This window comes from Saimiri boliviensis, chromosome 5 (assembly GCF_048565385.1).
Source record: "Saimiri boliviensis isolate mSaiBol1 chromosome 5, mSaiBol1.pri, whole genome shotgun sequence".
NCBI classification, from domain to species: domain Eukaryota; kingdom Metazoa; phylum Chordata; class Mammalia; order Primates; family Cebidae; genus Saimiri; species Saimiri boliviensis.
Window position 1 is genome coordinate 79,553,028 of NC_133453.1, and position 21,692 is coordinate 79,574,719.

Here is a 21,692-nt window from a genome sequence, read left to right on the forward strand (position 1 = left end):
TAATTTTTAAGTCACAAAAATCGACACATCATGGGGATATTGAAGGCTTCCTCATGAAGTTTGATGTCTGTTAAGCAGAAATACTGTGCATGGTATTTGGACAGGCACGGTGGCTCATGCCTGTAATCCCAGCACTTTGGGAGACCAAGGCGGGTGGATCGCTTGAGGTCAGGAGTTCCAGACCAGCCTGGCAAACATGGTGAAATCCCATCTCTACTAAAAATACAAAAGGTAGCCAGGCATGATGGCATGTGCCTATAGTCCCAGCTACTTAGAGGGCTGAGACAGGAGAATTGTTTGAACCTGGGAGGCAGAGGTTGCACTGAGCCAAGACTGAGCCACAGCACTCCAGCCTGGGTGACACAGCGAGACTCTGTCTCAAAAGAAAAAAAAAAGAAAGAAAGAAAAGAAATGGCATGCATTAATATTAATCCCTGGAAGAAGAGCACCATGCACTGGTTATCAGTCTTGGGGGAGGACTCTAAACACCTGACCAGTTTCTGCATAGGTTCCTAGCTCTGGTAGGTTTTGCACAAACTTGGCTGCCAGAGTACGAATCTGGTGAGACAGAGCTCCCACACAAGATGATGGGCAAAGTAACTTTATTACAGGTTGAGTACTCTTTTTCTTAAATGCTTGGAACCAGAAGTGTTTTAGATTTTGGATTTTCTTTTTTAAATTGCATTTAACTTACCAGTTGAGCATTCCAAATCCGAAAGTTCAAACTCCAAAATTTGCCAGTGAGCATTTCCTTTGAGTGTCTTGTCGTTGCTCAAAAAGTTTTGGATTTTGGAGTTTGGATTTTTGGATTTGGGATGCTCAACATTGTATTCACAGATAGGCAGCAAAAAGCAGCTGAAACCTAGGATCCATGGTGAGTCATTCTCCAAGGCTCAGGAAAGCAGCCCCAGGAAGATGGAATCTTTTCTGCACGCACCCCAATTTGCACCACAGCTGAGGGCTCCCCAAAGCGCTCTTCTCTGGGTTTTATATCCCAGATGCCCCTTGGATCACTGAGCTAAAGCATTGCAAGACACCCTGTTCTAGGAGGGATAAAGAGAGTTCCTCCATATCTCCGGATATTGCACTCTTGGTACACTTGGCCTGAGAATTGCCAGGAAAAGGAGGAAGAGCTGGGTCAGCAAGGGTCATTTGAGGACCTATCCTCCTGCAATATTGAAGTCCCTGTCAATATTGCTCATATACCAAGTGAAGGAGGCAGACACTCAGAGAGTGTTAAATGGTATACTTTCATATTGTTTCTAAGCCAATAAATAAAGTCTTTATTATGGAATGATACAATTTTACTAATAAGAATAGCTTTTGCAGCTTGCAAGACACCTGAAGATCAAACAAATTAATGCATACAGTTGATTTGTATTTGTATATATAGGTGTGTATGTGTGTATGTGTGAGTGTATGTGTGTGGTGGGCGTGTGTGGTATGTGTGTGTGGGGTGTGTGTGTGTGTGTGTGTGAAGAAATCTCTATTTTTAAAATCTGCTTTAGGTCCTATATTTAAATTAGTTCCTGTAATCTTGTCAGAAATACATTTTTTTAAATATGATTTTTTTTAAAATATTTGATGGTTTTATCTTGGTTTATTTTTCAAATAGGGGTTCACTAAATCTTGGGAGAAACCTCCCCAGCAGCTCTGCACAGGCAGAGCAGAACAAAGACAGACTCCATCTCCGGAACTGTTGTAGATTGTAGATAGCATGAAGCAACTGTGAATGTGCTCTATTTAAATTGTATACATGTATAATCCTACGTTATATTCATAGAATAATAGGCCCAAAAGTGGCCTCACCAAGTAATAAGTTAAACTTTAGAGATGAGTAAACTGAGGCCTGTGAAATGTAGTGATTTTCCCAAGATCATGATTATTTATTGACAGAGTTGGAATAAATCCCTGGTTTTAGACTTCTGGCCCAGTGCCTTTTCTACTATATATCACCCTGACATGTCAGCAAATGCATGGTGTGTGTGATGGGTATGGTGGCAGGATTTATGAGTTTAGAGTTATTCGGGAAGAGGTTCCTAGAGGAGGCAAATTTTGACATATAATTTAAAAGATGGAAAGGTTGTGCTGTGGTCCACAGGATTTGGAAAGCTATTCATTCTGGTCTCAGCAAGTAAGAGTCTGGTGAGGGCTGGCCACAGGGTGTACCTGTCTGGCAACAAAGGTTCAGGCTTAGTGCCAGGCAGTTAAAAATGAGAAGAGTACAAAGGAGTGGGATTGCAAGCCCTGTGTCTTCAGTCCCTTTCCCCAATCTTAAATAAAGCCGAAAGAAGACCTTCCATTTGGCTGACTTCTAGCCACTATGAAGACAGCTGAGAAGTAGCAGAGATTTTAGACACAGCTGAACCACTGCACCTGCCAGTTGAACTAAGATCCAAAGACTCTAGAAATAGAGCTACCCTAGATCCCAGGTCTCATTCCTCATTTCTTTCCCCGAGTCAGCCAGAGTAATGATCAATCCACTAATTCTAATTTGTCAGAAGGCAGTCGGGTGGGATGGAAGTTTATGGACTCTGGAAGCAAGGAGTCATAGGTCTAATCCTAGCTCTGCCAGTTTATAGCTATGTGACCTAAAATTCTTAACCTCTCTTGGACTGACTTTATCTCTTGACAAATATTTACTATGGGACAAGTACATGCCAGTCACAGAGGATTTAAGGTGAAAAAAACTCTTCAGAAAGCTCATTTATAAAACTGAATTTATTTGTTGTGAGGATAGAAGTAACTAATAGTTCTATGATGCCTAGGCACTTTCTAGGTCAGTAAGTGTTACTTCTTCTCACTAGATCAAGCTCATAATAAATAATAATGATGATTATGTTAATATTATTGTTATTTTCTTGAGCAGAGTTAAACAACCTCACCTTGTCTATGACAATGTTAATTTTTTTCTTTTACTATACAGGTATTTCATAGTGAAAAAGTTCTAATGAAAAGAACATGGAGAGAAGCTGAAGCATTTTGTGAAGAATTTGGAGCTCATCTTGCAAGCTTTGCCCATATTGAAGAAGAGAAGTTTGTGAATGAGCTCTTACATTCAAAATTTAATTGGTAAATACTTGTTAATTATGAAAAAATTACAGTCAAATATTCTATCTCCTAGTAAAGCCTTCTTAGGGGTGTGTGTCCCAAGTAGTTGTTTAAAATTCCAGTATTTGTGTTAAGCCCAAAGCCAAGAAAAATATATATACATATATAGTTTTACATTTATCTTGTACCAGGTTCTCATTTCATAAAACAAAGAACAAATGACAATTGTTTAGATATTTTAAATCTTTTCTTTGTCCTTCAAGTCAGAACTGTAGAGCTTTCCTGCCAAATTCAGAAATTATCTACCCCAGTGGTTTTCAAAGTGTTTCGGAAGGATTCCAAGAATCCTGGAACCCCAGGAGTATGAAGGCCACATAGGCAGAGCTCCTGGTTCCTTTCACGCCTCACCAGAGAGGCTCTGACCAGCTCCACTGCTAATTATTTTGTATGTAATTGGAGCCTATGTTATTGTTTGAAAAAAAAAAAGAAGAGTCCCATTAATTTTTTTAAAATTCCAACCCAACCTCCTAAGTTTTCCTTCAGGGAAACAAGCTTTTGCTTATCTGTATCCATCTTGCAAGTTTACAGAACCTTGAATTCAGTGGAGTTAGAAACTCACGTTTAAATCGGAAGAACTCTAAAAGGTCTTGTGCTACCTCCCACCACATACTTGGTCATCCACTGTCTGCATAATTCCTTGCAGTTTCAGAATGCTTCTTATTTGGGAGAAAGCTCATTCCATTGCTGAAGGCTGGTTTCAAAGAGCAGCTTTCTCATAAGCCAGAAACCTGCCTCCCCTCAGTTTGAGCTAGAGCAAATACAGATCAAATCTTCTCTATTTTCAAAATAATTGAAGACAGTCATCTTTTCTCCTTTCAGTGAGCTCCCCATCCCCCACTTTGGCCTCTCATTTTGGAATGCTCAGCCTGCATTGTGAGAGTATCTTCTGTGGAAGGGGCACAGTTACATGCACAGCTGGTTAGAGAATTCAACAGATGTGACAGACAAAATCCTGCCTCTGAGAATGTTGTGATCAGCATACCTCCATGGCTCTGTATATGTATTTAATGAAAACAAATGTAATAACAGGCAGTCTGCTTCAAGCTCTGAAAATCCGGAGTCTCAATGAAACACTTGTCTGGATTCCAGAGAAAAATCTCATACTAGTTTTTGAGGAAAATCTTGGCCTTTCCCATAAGTTTCCTTGTAGGACATTCCCATAAAAAGATTAACATGTGACATCTATCAAATTATTCATCTTCCACATCCACAACAATGACCTTAAAGCTGGGAGTTTTTGACATCTCTCCATGTGAGTTTTGTGCAGCATTCTACAGGGAAGGAAGAGGATTTTATGCTTAAATATGTTCGTAAAACAATGCACAATCTTGGAGATTTGCCATATACATTAGCATCACAGAGGGTTCTAGAAAGAAGCACTATCTTTGAGCACAAATCCCTTTTTTTAGAACACTTATTGACATCCCACAGAACTGCTAGTCCCTACAGGAAATGCTGATCTGAGGCCACGACTCAAGAAGCTGGCTACTCATCACACTTGGTGGGGACACCTTTTAATATAGAGCTTTCTGGCCTCACACCAGAGGTGCTGAGTCAGATTCTTTGAGTCTGAAGAAAAGCTTAAGAAGCTTCCTGGCTAATTGGATTATCAGCCAGGTATGAGGCCACAAATCCAAGGGATAGGTGATAGTCTCCATTGCTCAAAGTTACACTTTGCTTCATTACTTTAGCTCCCTGCAAAACATATTTGCATATTCTGCCCTTGCCTTTTAGTGAGGTTTGCCATGTGACAACCCACACAAACTGCTTCCCAGTTTGCTTTAAGTTCAAATATCACTGTCATTTCTGTTTATATGAGTTTTCATACTTGAAATGTCTAGTATAATTTAGTGCCAAACATCTGTCAAATCATTGATCTTCAATATCTGATCACAAAAACTATATAAAATGAGCCAGGTACAGTGGGTCACAGCACTTTGGGACACCAAGCTGGGAGGAACACTTAACGGCCAGAAATTCAAGATCAGCATAGGCAGCATAACGAGACTCAGTTTCTACAAAAATTTTAAAAAATTAGCCGGGTGTGGTGGCCACCACACCTGTGGTCCCAGCAAAACCCAGTTGAAAGTTTCAGTGAGGTATGATTATGTCACTGCACTCCAGCCTGAGCAACGGAGCGAGAATCGTATTTAAAGAAATATTTTAAAATTCTTGGCTGGGCGCAGTGACTCACACCTGTAATCCCAGCAATTTGGCGGCCAAGGCAGATTGCTTGAGCCCAGGAATTAGAAAACAGCCTAGGCAACATGGCGAAACCCCATCTCTACCAAAACATTTAAAAAAAATTAGCCGGGCTTAATGGTACACACCTGTAGTCCCAGCTATTCAAGAAGCTGAAGCTGAAGTGGGAGTATCACTTGAGCCCAAGAAGCAGAGGTTGCAGTGAGCCAAGATTGTGCCACTATACTCCAGCCTGGGTGACAGTGAGACCCTGTCTCAAAAAAATTATCAATAATTGTATATGTTTCACTTTATTCCCAGACTACCAGGGAATTCAGTCAAATATGATGCTTCATTATAGCAAACATACCAGGTCTCATAGTTATCAGGTATGGCAGATCTGCTGCTTTTCCTTTCTATTTTATTAACCAGATACATACATGCGCGCGCGCACACACACACACACACACACACACACACATATACACATACATGTGTGTTTATTAAAAATTATACTATTTTAGGCAACTGATGAAGAGAAAGTAAATACCATTTCATCTTTTAGGAGCCAGTATATAGCAGGAAAGACAAAGAACTCTAAATTCAGTGAGGAAAGAAAAAGTTCACAACACTGGGAGAGTGACATGGATTTTCAGCCCGTGCCATGGAGATTAATGTGCTTGGCTTAAACTGAAGGTGGCCATTCTCACCTTCTTCCAACCTTAAATGTAAAGTCTCATCATGACAGTGACCAACCGGGCATCAGTGATCTCTTGGATTTCTAAGCTGCATTTGACTTTAATCTGTTTCATCTGGGTGGAGTAGCTGAAATATCTGAGGAGGAATTATTCAGAATAGGCTTTCTTCTCTACACGAAGGAAAATAAAGTATCTGTCCTGATATCTGAATCATTTACATCTTCGATTCTTCAAAATTATTCTCAGAAAATTATCTTAGTGAGATGGTTCATTGTACAATTAGGCTTTATTACTTGATTTTTTGAGTATTTTGTGGACACATTTGTACTCTGTTTCACAGAAAGGAAGGTGATTCTCTGTGGAGCTTCTCGCCAAGTCTGAACCAATGATAACAATTGAGGTTAATCTACCACGGGTCAGGGTGACTTGATTTAGAATTATTTATGTTGATTTAAAAAAAATCCAAAACCTACTGTGTACCTTTTATTCCATGGGAATGATGATGGAAAAAGAATAACAAATCAAAACATCGTAAAGTAGAAAAAACAGAATAGTGAAGTAGCAAACACACAGTAACGCAGTAAAAGGTCTTCTTGACTAGAGACGTTCCAAAATTTCTTACCAATTTTCTTTTCATATGTTCTTGTCCTTACTGAAAGGAATTGTTATTCCTGATGAGAAACTCATGTTCTCAATAAAACCTGAATTTTCCCCAACTGTATGTCACCTGTAAGCAAACACACAAACCAAGAGAAATAGAACGTGAGGCTTGTTCTTCTCTCAGTTCATGTCACAGCACAGGGTTTTGCACATTAAAAATGCTCAGTGCTTGTAGACTTGATCAGCCCTGCCAGTAGCATCAGCTGTTTCCTGCATACATAAATATTTTAAAATATTTTTTGAACCTTTCACATAATGCTGTAAATTTGATAGGAAAGGCAAAGCTTTTGTTTCTTCTCTTCACAGGACAGAAGAAAGGCAGTTCTGGATTGGATTTAATAAAAGAAACCCACTGAATGCTGGCTCATGGGAATGGTCTGATAGAACTCCTGTAAGTCTTTTCAAACCTGGAGAAAAGGGATGGATTCAAAACGAGTGGCCCTGAAACCACTTGGTAAACCAACCAAGAGAAGCTAGAAATAATGACCAGAGCTCCCATGACAAAACTGCACCAGACCTTGGTACCAGGAGAATTATTTTGGCAAGGTCCTGGGAAATCTTTGCTAGCCACATTGTTCTGAGGCCACTGTACAATCTCAGCCTGAAAAAGTATCAAAAACCTCTCAAAAGTCTCCCCCAACCATCCTGAAAAAGAATTAAAAACCTCCAAAAAGTATCTTCAAACCATGCTGAAAAAGAATCAAAAACCTCTAAAAAAAAGAAAAGTCTCCCAAATCATCTCCCATATGAAGTGTCTCTCTGGCAGAGAAGCAGCTATTCTTTAAAATAACACAAGACTCCCTTTACCCTATACCTCCCTATCCTGCATAGCACCTGATTTTCTCAGTATGGGAACTTTGCCCATGTCACAATGAAATGGAGATTATTTTGGAGAATGATTTTTTGTTTATCTCACTCTAAAAGGACAGTAATGCAAGCTTTAGAAATATCGCATTCTCAATCACAGCAAGTTGTTCCAGAAGAAAAAAAGTCTTCCTTTTCACTCATCCTCACACTTGCAAACTTCCGTGAAAGACAGAGAGAACTCAATGTTGCATTTTTTTTTCAGGTGCAATGGGTAATTCTCACATTTTTCTCAAAATAGCAGGGATGAAACTGAAGTAGTATCCTAGATTGAAGTGGGATCTATCCTAGGGCACAAGAAAAGTCACATTATTCACTTTCACCTGTGAAATAGGGAAACTCATAAGAGCCTGCAGTGAGCATTTGATGTAACTCCTGTTTACTGAGCCCGTATACTGTTCTAAGCACTGAGCTGAATGCATGCCTACATGATATTATTTCATCCTTACAATAACTCAGTGTCATGGATATTAGAATGATTACGTGGTTTATCTAAAATAATACATAGGAAAGCCAGGATTTGCACGCAGATTGTCTGACTCCAAAGTCACAATGTTATAATATCTCACGGTTGGGAAAATATCAGTAGCCAAACTTTGAAGTAGTAAAGAGCAATAGAGAAAGCCCCATACCAAGATGGTGTTCAGATTTGTGTCAAGGAAAATGTGTATATAAGAGAGTAGGAAGAGATTTTAAAGGTCACTCAGCCTCACTAATCTATTTTGCTGATAAAGAAATCAAGTCTCAGAAAACAGAAATGGCATAGCAGGGTCAACTTTCCCCATAAATGGCAGCCACTACATGGAACAGCTGGGTGGTTCAAGTCAATGTAGCACTTGAAAAAGAAAATGTGTTACATAGAGGTTGAGAACGCTTCCTTTTGTTTTAGTATAACAAACTCATTAGTAATAGGAGAGGAATAGACAATCTGGGTCAGAATAAATAAGATAAGGCCATAAAGCAGTGGCTGAGCTCCTCACCAATCTCTGCTGGACAAAATGAATTCAAATTACACCATTTTCTGAACCTGAGGATATATATATTTAAGTTAGATGAATTGTTGCATGATAGTATACATGTTTGAGGAGGAATATACAGGATTTTAAAACATCCTTTTTCTTTTTCCAAATTTTTACCCTAATTTTACTTGTGGTCCATCATTCTTCTGTGAGGTAGTCATTAAATATTTGAGAAGGTTGAATCTTTAATACTCCTGTAATATGAATCATATGAGTTACGTGGTCACTCACGGATAGTGACCTGATAGATTCCTGATTAAAGCTAGCTGTGGCTTAGAATCTAGTTATTAGAGACAAAAAGCTTAGCATATGTGCAAACTAATCAAAATCAAAGTTAATACGAAGATCTGATATACCCCTGAGTCCCTAAGAAGTTTACCCAGGATCCTAAGCTAGAAAATGTTCCCAGTTAGAAAAATGTGCAAGTTCAGACCAAAGCTTCATTTGATTTGTTCCTTCTAGAGAAAGGAGTAGCGTACCTTTTCTTTTTAAGCATCTTTAAGAAAAAAATGGTAAATATTGATTAGCTTGTTCTTCACAAATGTGAAACAACCTTCAACTAGAATGACATCCAGACATTTCTGAAGCTTCCAGTAGACGCCTGTAATGCTTATGTACAGGGAAGCCCTTTTTGATCTTTGGAAACTTTGTGGGGAATCATATTAAGGAATAATGAACTTTATCTGCTGCAGGTTGTCTCTTCATTTTTAGACAATAATTATTTTGGAGAAGATGCGAGAAACTGTGCTGTTTATAAAGCTAACAAAACACTGCTGCCCTTATACTGTGGTTCCAAACGTGAATGGATATGCAAAATCCCAAGAGGTAAAAATAGTAATAAGATCTTTGCTATGTGTTTGATTTCTAATAATCTCTAGTACTTTCCCAAATAAAGGATTACAGAGAAGTCAAATTTAAGCACCCCAAACCACCATATCAACAACCTGCACGATAAACCCAATTGCACTATTTTAGCAAAAAATATTTCTATAGGAAATGAAAGAAAGCGACACCAATGCAATATGCCAAGTTAGTTCATTGGGAACTAAGGTAACCAGCTAATATTGCAGAATACTTATAGTGCAAGTACAGTCTGGGAGAAATGTCACTTTGACATTACAAGGCAAACGGGATACTTGTAAAATGAGTAAGTGGAAGCACCTAGTGCAGCGTGTGACACACAGTGGGCCCTCGGCAAGTGCTCCTGTCCTTCCTTCTTTCATCAGAAGCCTCTCTGGAGCCTCCTCTTCAAGTATGAGAACTCACCACAAATTCCAAACAGCACAATGTATCTGTTTTAAAATGATATTTTAAAAGATGAAGTACAAAACAGTGTGTTTAGAGATGAAGTAATTCACAGACAATGCACTTGAGATGCAAGATCAGTTAAAGTGATTTGCTTTCACTTTGCAGATGTGAAACCCAAGATTCCATTCTGGTACCAGTACGGTAAGAACCACTCTGGCAGTTCTTGAATTTTAATTATTAATATATACCTTACAAGTGCTCCTATATACTATGTGTTGTTACATTTCTCAAATCGAGCCTCTCTTTTCTTGTGTCAACCTAGAGCTAATTTGTTTGAATTAATAATTAATAAATGTAGTCATTAAATATGATTAAGGACTAGTATATTCAATCATTTTTATGACATGTGATTTTATAATATGTATCTATCCCTGACCTTTTAATACTAGTGAAGGTATCTTGTAAGAGATAGACCAAGGAAAATAAGCAAGTTATATATCTATTTATGTGCCTATGTGTCTGTGTGTGATGTGTGTGTGTGTGTTCAAATTCATGAGTGTGTATATATATAATTTTTTTAATGCTGAGTGACCAAATCAATAATTTGGGGGTCAATCTTAGCATACCTATTTAAATCTGCACTCTTTCAATCAATTTGGCATTATTTTCACTGTTTCTTTTTCTTTCAGATGTACCCTGGCTCTTTCATCAGAATGCAGAATACTTTTTTCATAACTTTGCCTCAGAATGGTCTAACTTCGAGTTTGTCTGTAGCTGGCTACACAGTGATCTTCTCACAATTCATTCTGCACAGGAGCAAGAATTCATCCACAGCAAAATAAAAGCGGTACTTGAACATAACTCACCATAAAAAATTGAAAGTTTAGCACCTTCTTTTGTCCTAAAAGAACAAAAGAAGTTTATTTGCAGAGGATGGGGTGTGGGGAGGGATAGTTTTTTTTATTTCACTTCAGACATTAATTTAAATTTCAGCAAAAGCCGTAGATCTTTGAGAATTGTTTTTCTTCCTGTTATAGAGATTAAGAGAAAATCATGGAGATACAGGTTTACTGTATTGCTCTGTCATTTCACTTCTTTTCATTCTTTGTTAGCAGTAATGGTAAGTAAGTCGAGATTGTTTCATGAGGTTCACTCGAGCATTCAACACATATTTATTAAGACCCTTCTAGGAATTAGGGTTCTGTCAGTGATTAAAACACACACAAATTCCTCTATCTTCATGGAGTTTATATTATTGTCTGGGAAGAAAGACCATAATCAATACAAGTAAATAGAATTATATAATATATTAGAAAAAAAGGGGGGATAAATGCCACAGAGGAAAATTAAGCTCAAATGAGGGATGAGGAATACTTAGGAGGTGCCTGGCAGTTTTAAAATTTCAAATCTTACAAAAGTACATTATTCTTAAGTTTGTAAAGACTAATATACAGAAAATAGTAAGGAGTAGTTTTCCATTTCAACTTAAGGTAAAAAAAGGCTACTTAATTCCTTGCAGAACTAAGCTAGTAAGAAAGAAACATGCAAGACCTATTGAATAGTAAAATAAACTAGCAAAGAATAGTATATTTTTCAGTGTGTTCCTTCAATAAGCGTTTATTATCAAGTATGTGCCAGGCACTGGAATATTTGTCAAAGATGCAAAAATGTATGAGATGCAAGTCTCTGTTTTCAAAAAGCCTGGATACATATATTCTTTAAAACATCATGTTGTACACAATAAATACATACAATTTATGTCAATTTTTAAAACAAATTAAATTTAAAAAGATAAAGAAAGTGGAAGTGATATGATATGGTAAGTGAAACGGGCACATGTACAAATTACAGTGGGGGCGTGAAGGAGGGAAATCCTCACTTCCAACTTTCCCCTGGAAACCTCTGAAAGCAAGAAAAAGCCATTTTCTTTTCCTATAATTTAATCGCATTTCAGAATCTTCAGAAATCCTTTCTAGCTCTATCATCTTTTTATATCTTTGTAAGTTTACTAGAAAATGAGGCCCTGTATTAAAGCATCCTAGCCTTGAAAAAGAAATGTCTTTCCTCACAGTTCATGGGGATTTAGTGTCTCTGTATCCTGTCTGTTGCACATACAGCCCACAAGGTACAAGCAAGTTGTGACTCCTATCACATTCTGATGGAAAAGCCAAGAAAAAAAGAAGTTAGGTGACAATCACATGGTCTTACAGACACTCAGAGGCAGAACAACCATTAGATCTGGAATACTCCCCACCATAAATGTGTACACTATTTTGTCACCTTTCCACTCTTACAAATGGAACACTCGAGCCAAAACCATAATGTTAAATATGATCATGTTCAATTGTATACCACGATGTCGGAAATTATCCTGAGTAGCCGGAATTACAGGCATGTGCCACCATGCCTGGGTAATTTTGTATTTTTAGTAGAGATGAGGTTTCTCCATGTTGGTCAGGCTGGTCTCAAACTCCTGACCTCAGGTGATCCACCAACCTTACCGTCCCAAAACGCCGGGATTACAGGTGTCAGCCACCTCGCCAGACCAAAAACACATGTTTCTTTAGCCAGACACCATACTCCTCACCTCAGAAGGCGGTAACAAGAGACCAGATGAATGGCTGAAATCTAATCCATAAGCACACAAAGTACACATCCCCAAAAGAGCTGATATTTGGCCATACTTACCATAACTGTGTCAGGTACTATACATAAGTACTAAAATGTAATTTTTCCAAGAACCCTCTGTGGGAAGTCTATTATGGGTACATTTTACAAGTGAGGAGGCTAAGACTTCAAAGAGGTTAAGCAACCTGGTTACACTGCAGCTAAATGGTGGAATTTGGAAAGAACCCCAGGCCATCTTACTTATCTAGTCTTTTTTGTTTTTTTGTTTGTTTGTTTGTTTGTACAGACAGGGTATTCCTATGTTATCTAGTCATTTAAAAACCCTACTTGGTGCTGCCTGTGACAGTGGAACAGCAGTATCAGGGCGTGTAAGAGCATGATGTCTTCATGACATCAAAGTGCTAGTCCCAAAATCCTCCCCAAAAGATGGCTGCCAGCTCTGTCTCAGACATGAACAATGAAGGGCTTCTTTGATGTTTCCAGCAGAGCTAAGCTCTGTTGGGAACTTCTGTAGATCTTCTTTCTTCACTTTTTCTCCTAATTCATCTCCTAATCTTTGGAAATTGAGAAGCCAGTGGGGCTGGTAGGGTTAATGGCTACCGTAGAAGGGAAGGGTGAAACCCCACAGGCTGAGCCCTTTGAGTCATCGTAGCCACTCCCATGATTTAATTGAGGATTCTGATCTCAAATCAGACAAACGTTATGGTGCCTTATATGGCAAAATTGTCACCCAGCCTGTGGCCATGTTGTAGAATGCCCTGTCAGTTTCATGGGTAAGCTGCTGACTGATCTCCCCACTGTGCTGCAAAAGAAAATTATGGGAAGGTATACGATTTAACTACTGAGAACAGGGCCAGAGAACTGTCTTAGTCTTTTCAGGCTGCTATAACAAAACACTATAGACTATGCAGCTTACAAATGACAGAAAATTATTGCTCACAGTTCTGGAGGCTGGAAACACAAGATCCAGGCATTGGCAGATTTGATGTTTGGTGAATGCCCACTTCCTGGTGCATATGTATCCTTACATAGTGGAAGAGGCAAAGGAGTACTTCAAAGCCCCCTCTTAAGGGTGCTAATACCATTCATGAGCCCTCCCCAACGCTCATGACCTTATCACCTGCCAAAGGCCTTACCTTGTAATATATCACCTTGGGAGTTAGTATTTCAATATTTGAATTTAAGGGGCCAGCCACCAACATTTAGTCTATAGCAGGGGCCAAAGGAAAACAGTGTCAGATTAGAAAGAAGAAAGCTGTTGCTTTCCAAGAAATTCTTATTTCTGCATAGTTTGTGCCTACCTTGGGCACTTGGTGGTGGTGGTGATAGTGGTGTTCATAGTAACCATGCACATTTCGTAAATAAGAAACCCCATACCTAAGAATGTACTACTGGAATGGGTCAATCAATCCAGAAATTATTTCATTCCAGGATGAGGAGCAAGATGTGTAGAGGTCATTCCACTCACTTTTGTCTCACATCTCTCTTATAAATGTAGGAAGAGTACAAATAAGTAATTTAATATTTTTTAAGATTGTGTGTGTTTTGTATAGCTTCCCTAAGAAGAGCAGTGATTAGAATTGTGAAAAACAAAAACAACATTTAGTTGCAGTGTCAAAAAAATTATGAACAAGAAAGCTAGATACAGCTTTAAAAATCTGAAGCAAATAAAAATTTTAATAAAATATTTCCATCTTGGAAAAAGAATGTCAGTGTTTTCTCTCTCACTTTTTGAGTAACAGAAGACCATAAAACATGATCAGAGTAAATTTATTTTTTGAGCCATCTCGATAGTCACATTAATACTGAAAAAATGCTGCAAGCATTTTAAGAGTTTGTTTGACACAAACTACTAGCTAATTAGTTCACTTGTCTGTCATTTTTACACTGTTATGCAGTATTATCATTTTGAAATGGCAATTACCAATATTATTAAATTTTCATTTCTAAATGCTTCTTAAAATACATATCAAATCTATTAGTCCTCCTCCAAAATATCATTTTGTCATTCTTAATGGGAACATTTTAAAAGGTGACAGGTTGTTCTTCCTTATATTGCTTTATGGATTAATATATTGACTGTCACTGGGGGGTTTTGTTTGTTTTTGGTAAATGCTGTTTCTATATGATGCTAACTATAATGGCTATTTGTATATACCAAAACATAGTTGATGTTATAAAATGCATGTTCATTTAACATTTTGTAAGCCCTGAGCTTACTTCTCTGTCACAGTTCTTTATGCAAATACATATTAATAAGTCTTTCTTTTGCCTTCCTAAGCTAAAATTTCCAAATCCACTTTTCATATTGGATGTTCCATTCTGGGTATCTTCTAGCTTATCCTATGAAGTTCGGTTCTGTGCCATATTACAACAGGTTGCGATGTGCCACGTGGAGATTACCATGCCATAATTGAGGTGGTAATAAATATGCCACTTAACATGCCCCAGTTATAATTTCTCTTTAGAGGTCCTTAATTGGGGCAGCGAACAATCCAGGTCATGATTTTCAATCCTGTAGCACATGGAATCTCTTTAGATGGAATGAAATTGTTGTGGTTCCCCCACTGAGTTCACAACGAGTCTCAATGGACCCATTCCAAAGTCTGACAATGGGAATCTGAATTCAGCGTGTAAGAACACGTCCACAAAACAACACCTCAGGGATCTAAAATAGCAGTTGTTCCATCTTGCATTATTCTCAAATTGTGGATATGACAAACAGCCATAGTGTTTACAGAATAAAAATACCTGTTTATAAATTAGATTGTTAAAGGGCTATTGGGTTCTGTTGTATGGAGAGCTAAAATTACTATGGAAAAATAATATATCGTAAAATTTCTTCCCCAGTCTTTACAGAAGAAATGAGAGTACAAATTTAAATATATAATGCCTTCAAATTAACAGGATTTTAGCATATAAAAATTAAGTTACAGTTCAAAACACACACACACACACACACACACACACACACACACACACACAACATTAAGTATACTGATTTACAGGTCTTAGAAAAATCCTTACTGCCTCCTTCTCTTTCATAGTTAAAGAGGGAATTGCAATTTCCTGGATCATAAGTCAGTATTACATCTGCCCTAATGTGTGTGTGTGTGTGTGTGCATGTGTGCACATACAAGCACATGGTGATTTAATTTTATACTTTATTGTACTTAGGTCCAAGTGATTAATAATGGTGTAACATTAATAAAATATAAAAGGATAATTTTCTTTGTTGTTGTTGTTGTTGTTCTATTTCCTTACTAATTTTTACTATCTTTATTCTGAACACCACAACATTACTCATACAACCTTAGATTAAGTGAGCTTTTTTGTTGGTGGTAACTATATCACTGTTAACATAGAATTTATAATCTAAAATTCCAATTTTTTGTTACAGAGTTTGAAGTTATATTAAGAGGTACATATTTTGAAATGTGTTCCTGATGATACATATAAATCTGGTTCCCTTTTTAAATTATACTTTAAGTTCTGGGATACATGTACAGAATGTGCAGGTTTGTTACATAGGTATACACGTTCCATGGTGGTTTGCTACACTCATCAATCCATCAACTACATTAGGTATTTCTCCTAATGCTAGCACTCCCCTAGTCCCCCATCCCCCGACAGGCCCCAGTGTGTGATATGCCCCTCCCTGTGTCCATGTGTTCTCATTGTTCAACTCCCACTTATGAGTGAGAACATGCAGCATTTGGTTTTTTGTTCCTGTGTTAGTTTGCCAAGAATGATGGTTTCCAGCTTCATCCATGTCTCTGCTAAGAACATGAACTCGTCAAAAGGATAATTTTCTAGTTGTCAAACACTGGGCATTCTGTAGTATTCTTTTCTACTATATTGTGTCTCTCTATGTGGATGTGGAGGAATGCTTACACTGTTTAAAGCTTAACAATCAGACTAATACCTAAAATTCAGTATCTTTATACTAATCATGCCTTGATACCTTGAATTGTTTTCAATTACATGTGACATATGCAATGAATTATAAATCACTGAGAGGATAAGCCAATAAATTTTTGTCAGGAAATTAATTTTCTATTTTGATTTACAATAGTACTTTTAAAATCCTTATAGAGTTAGAAAAAATACTTTTCAAGTTGTATGAAACTAGAATTGTTTGCCACGCTTGATTCCAGTTTTTCTTCATAATGAGGAGGAAATATTTTAGAATAATGAAGTTGCAAGTTTTCTCATGATGCTAGGCCTTAATATACTCTTCCTTAGAAAACTGGGTAAAATAATGAAGAACAGAAAGCTATTAACAGCAACCCCGTTCATCTTAATAGCAAAAAAATGAAAACTAGTGGAATAAATTCTGACTTTTTTCTTTCTTTTAATAGCTATCAAAGTATGCTACAACTTGGTGGATTGGACTTCAAGAAGAAAGAGCCGATGATGAATTTCGGTATGAACCTAGATTCATTTGCATTTAATTTTGTTTGATGGGTTTTATTTGCAGAATGATTGGATTCAATTTTAGCAATCAATTTCAAACATTATTTTTAACTTATAAAATTTTGTTTCTCTAACCAAACACATGTTTTTTAAAGTATACACTCATGAAACCATCACCACAATCTAGCCATAAACTTATCCCATCACCTCCAAAGCTTCCTCCTGCCCTATTCGTTTATTTATTTATTTATTCACTCATTCATTCATTTTTGTGATTTTGTGATGAGAACACTTAACATAAAACTTACCCTCTTACCTGGGCAAGATGGCTCACACCTGTAATTCCAGCACTTTGGGAGGCCGAGGCAGATGGATCACATGAGATCAGGAGTTCAAGACCAGCCTGGCCAACATGGAGAAACCCCGTCTTTACTAAAACTACAAAAATTAGCCAGCCGTGGTGATGCACACCTGTAGTCCCAGCTACTTCGGGAGCTAAGGCAGGAGAATCGCTTGCACCCTAGAAGCAGAGGCTGCAGTGAACCAAGATCGTGCCACTGCACTCCAGTGTAGGTGACAGAGCAAGACTCCATCTCAAAAAAAAATCTACCCCCTTGGAAAACTTTTAAGTATATGATACGGTATTATTAACTATAGGCACCATGCTACATATGAATTTTTTTTTTTTTAAACACAGAGGGGCCAGTTCACTGTCCCTCAGACTATTGGAGGGCCGCCACATACTGTGCTCCTCTCACTGACCAATGAAAGAGGTGCCCCTTCCTGAAGTGCGGCAGAGGGCCGGATAAATGGCCTTGGGGCCGCATGTGGCCCACGGGCCGTAGTTTGGGGAACGCCTGGTGTAGAACTATAGTCAGGCAGCCTGATTTCCAAGCTTATGCTTTTAACTGTTAAATTTTGTGGTTTATTAATTCCTTTTTTTTTTTTTTTCTGAAGTCTTGGGCACGAGGTAGGACACATAGAATGTGTTCACTAAAAGTTAGCTAACATTGTTTATATGTTTCTGTGTTTTTTTTGTTTTTGTTTTTGTTTTTAGAGGTAAGAAGAGAGAATGGGGAGGAAAGGTGGAGAGGAAGGAAAGGAGATTAGATTTTTTTTTTTATAATAAGAAAAAGAATAAAGAAGAGGAAGAAAGAGAAAGAGGAAGAGGGAGAGAGAATGGGGGTATTGCCTTGTTGCCCGGGCTAGAATGCAGTCTAAATATGGGTATGCCTATAATTGTCCTTAATAATGGAGACATAAAAGAAAATGAGGGAAGAGAATAACAAACAAGGAGCCAACCAACATTTCATTTAAACTTCTAAGTTGATATGATGTGGTACTGATAAGAGTGTATGTTTTGTGTATTTAAAGTGGAGAGTTCTATAAATGTTAATTATGTTTACTTGTTCCAGATCTGAGTTCAAGTCCTGGATATCGTTGTTAATTTTCTGTCTCATCAATCTGTCTAATATTAATGTTGAAGTCTCCCACTATTATTGTGTGGGAGTCTAAGTCTCTTTATTAGTCTTGTATGTCTGGGTATTCCTGTATTGGGTGCATATATATTTAGGATCTTTAGCTCTTGTTGTTGCATTGATCCTTTTATCATTATATAATGTCCTTCTTTGCTTCTTTTGATCTTTGTTGCTTTAATGACTATTTTATCAGAGGCAAAAATTGTAACTTCTGCTTTTTATTTATATATTTTAGCTCTCTGGTTGGTTGGTAAATCTTTCTCCATCCCTTGTTTTGAGTCTTTGTGTATCCTTGAATATGAGATGGGTCTGGATGCAGCATACTGATGGGTTTTAGTTTTTTATTCAAATTGCCTGTCTGTCTTTGGATTGAGGGATTTAGTCAATTTAAATTTAGAATTAATAATGATATATGTGAGTTTAATACTGCCATTTAATATTAGCTGGCTATTTTGCCCATTAGTTGATGTAAATTCATTATATTGATGCTCTTTTTGGTATTTTTTAGAAAGGCTGATACTGTTTGTTCCTTTCTATGTGTAGTGGTTCTTTCAGAAGCTCTTGTAAAGCAGGCCTGGTGGTGATGAAATCTCTGAGTGCTTGCTTGTTCACAAAAAAACTTTATTTTTCCTTCACTTATGAAGCTTAGTTTGGCTGGATGTGAAATTCTTGGTTGAAAGTTCTTTTCTTTAAGGATGTTGAATATTGGTCCCCACTCTCTTCAGGCTTGTAGGGTTTCTGCTGAGAGATCTGCTGTAAGTCTAATAGGCTTCCCTTTGTGGGTAACCTGACCTTTCTCTCTGGCTGCCCTTAGTATTTTCTCCTTCATTTCAACCCTGGTGAATCTGACAATTATGTGCCTTGGGGTTGCTCTTCTTGAGGAATATCTTTGTGGTGTTCTCTGTATTACCTGGAGTTGTATATTATCCTGCCTTACTAGGTTGGGAAAATTTTCCTGAATAATATCCTGAAGCATATTTTCCAGCTTGGATTCATTCTCTTCGTCACATTCAGGTACACCTATCAAGCGTAGATTAGGTCTTTTCACATAGTCCCATATTTCTTGGAGACTTTGCTTGTTCCTTTTTATCCTTTTTTCTCTAATCTTGTCTTCTTGTTTTATTTCATTGAGTTGGTCTTCGACCTCTGATATCCTTTCTTCTGCTTGATCAATTTGGCTGTTAAAACTCGTGCATACTTCACGTAGTTCTTGTATTGTTTTTCAGCTCCATCAATTTACTTATATTCCTCTCTAAATTGTGTATTCTTGTTAACATTTCGTCAAACCTTTTTTCAAAATGCTTAGTTTCTTTAGATTGGGTTTGAACAAGTTCTTTTAATTCACAGAAGTTTCTTATTATCCACATTTTGAAGCCTGCTTCTGTAATTGGAACACACTCGTTCTCCATCAGGCCTTGTTTCATTGCTGATGAGGAACTGTGATCCCCTACTGAGGGAGAGGCGTTCTGATCTTGGGTATTCTCAGCCTTTTTTCGCTGTTTTCTTCCCTTCGTTATAAATTTATCCATCTGTGGTCTTTGTATTTACCGTCTTTGTAATTGGGTTTCTGAGTGGACATCCAATTTATTGATTCTCAGCGCCAAAATCTGAGCAACCCACTGCGCCAACTAAATCAGCGGTGTTAAGACTGATGGTGCTTTTCTGACTCTGCACCAAGAACCGACGCTCCGAGGCGCCGGCAAAACCGCCTCGCCGGTCACAAGAATCGCGCTGGCGACCCGTGGGGCTCCTCCGCTGGGAATCTCCTGGTGCGTGAGCAACAAGAATTCATGTGAAGGTGTGGCGTCCTCTCGTTCTTTGTGCTTTCACTGGGAACTACAATCCCGAGCTGCTAGTGATCAGCCATCTTGGATCTCTTCCGAATTTTTTTTAATTTAATAGAATATGATACCTTCAATCCCTACCTCAGAACTCTAAGAATGATGTTGGAGACTGACATGCAGAATGAGAGACCTTAACATTTTTAATCTTCCTACAGCTGGAGAGATGGAACGCCAGTGATATACCAGAACTGGGACACAGGAAGAGAAAGAACTGTGAATAATCAGAGACAAAGATGTGCCTTCATTTCTTCCATAACAGGTAATTTTACTTATCCATTTTGGGGTTTATAATACAAAGTGATAATTTTCAGGAGGTTTAAAGTCTTTTCCATGCATCATTTCCGTGAGAAGTTTCTGTTTATTTCTCTTTTTAGTTGATGTGTTCAGTTTTGTCTGCCGTACGGCTTAAGGATGGCTGTTCCTTCTGTTCAGTCCATGTACTCATGTTCTTGAAAATAATTTACATCTGGATAAGTCCTTCCTCAGAAATCAAAACAGCACCAGAAACGGGCCCAATGAAACTGTTAAAAAATATATGGCTGACAAATACTTTTCTCTATGAAATTTCAGTGTAGCACTTTTTAAAATATATATATATATTCCTAGTATCCAATTTATAATTGGCTGGAACTTTAGCCTCTGTGAAACTCACTTCCATTTTCCTATTTAATAATGTTTTGATTCAAGTCAGTATTCTTTTTTCCTTTTAATACCTGGCATCAATTGCTGCCTGCCTTAGAAAGCCAATTGTTTGCAAGTTGGATTTAGAAGCACATTCAGGTTGAAGATTGGATTTTAAATTCTCTTTATCACTGCAGTGTAGTTAGGTCTATTGTCCACTCATGCCCCTTCTTTCTAAACAATAAAAGATAACAATATCTGCTACTCTAACAGATTCATAACTAACCTGTGCCCTAGACCAGGAAAGGGATAAACATGGAAAATAATTTTGGATATGAGGGCCTTTCTCCACAGGAAAGGAAAATTCCGTGTGGTTAATCAGCTTGCTTTTACCAGCAGGTGTCACAACAGCCTACAGAAAGGACTGTTTTGAGAGTCTGGGAGAATGGCAGCTAATCTGCATTGAAAACAGCATTCCAGCCCTTCCTTCAAAGTGCCAACATCTTTTGGCTCATATTCCTGATCTCGAAAATTGAGCCTTCCCTTGCAATTGGCATGCATTCTGCCCTGTTCTGGAATTTATGACTTGGATGCCAACAAAATGCATTCTATAATCCTTACTCTGAAAATATAGCTCTTCTAAATTAAAAGAAAAAAGTCAGTTTGTCGGAGGCTAAAGATTGGAGGGTATGTCTTACTGAGGACATGCCTGTATGTTAGTCTGTTTTATTTAAGGGTCAGTATTAAGAAATCCTATTTTCTGGAAAGTTTTTGAGTTAAATTTTCTAAATTATTATATTTTCTGAAGAATTATAAAGTAGGAATTATCTACTGTTTTAGAATCTTTCCTCTCCACATATTGAAGCTGAAGGGTTTACAATGAAATTGTTACCCTACAAAGTATTCTTTTGCCACACAATTCAA

General features: G+C 37.7%; 1 protein-coding gene across 3 annotated transcripts in view; it reads left to right on the plus strand.

The window, feature by feature from the left end:
- The window catches only part of PLA2R1 (phospholipase A2 receptor 1), a 127,645-nt gene that overhangs the window by 78,845 nt on the left and 27,108 nt on the right, over window positions 1-21,692 (plus strand). For all 3 annotated transcript variants that reach the window (XM_003921943.4, XM_010329811.3, XM_074399623.1), the window contains exons 13-19: window positions 2,927-3,072; window positions 6,957-7,041; window positions 9,226-9,358; window positions 9,947-9,982; window positions 10,471-10,628; window positions 16,771-16,835; window positions 20,303-20,406. In XM_003921943.4, the coding sequence (XP_003921992.3) occupies window positions 2,927-3,072; window positions 6,957-7,041; window positions 9,226-9,358; window positions 9,947-9,982; window positions 10,471-10,628; window positions 16,771-16,835; window positions 20,303-20,406 (727 nt within the window). The remainder of the gene's footprint in view (window positions 1-2,926; window positions 3,073-6,956; window positions 7,042-9,225; window positions 9,359-9,946; window positions 9,983-10,470; window positions 10,629-16,770; window positions 16,836-20,302; window positions 20,407-21,692) is intronic.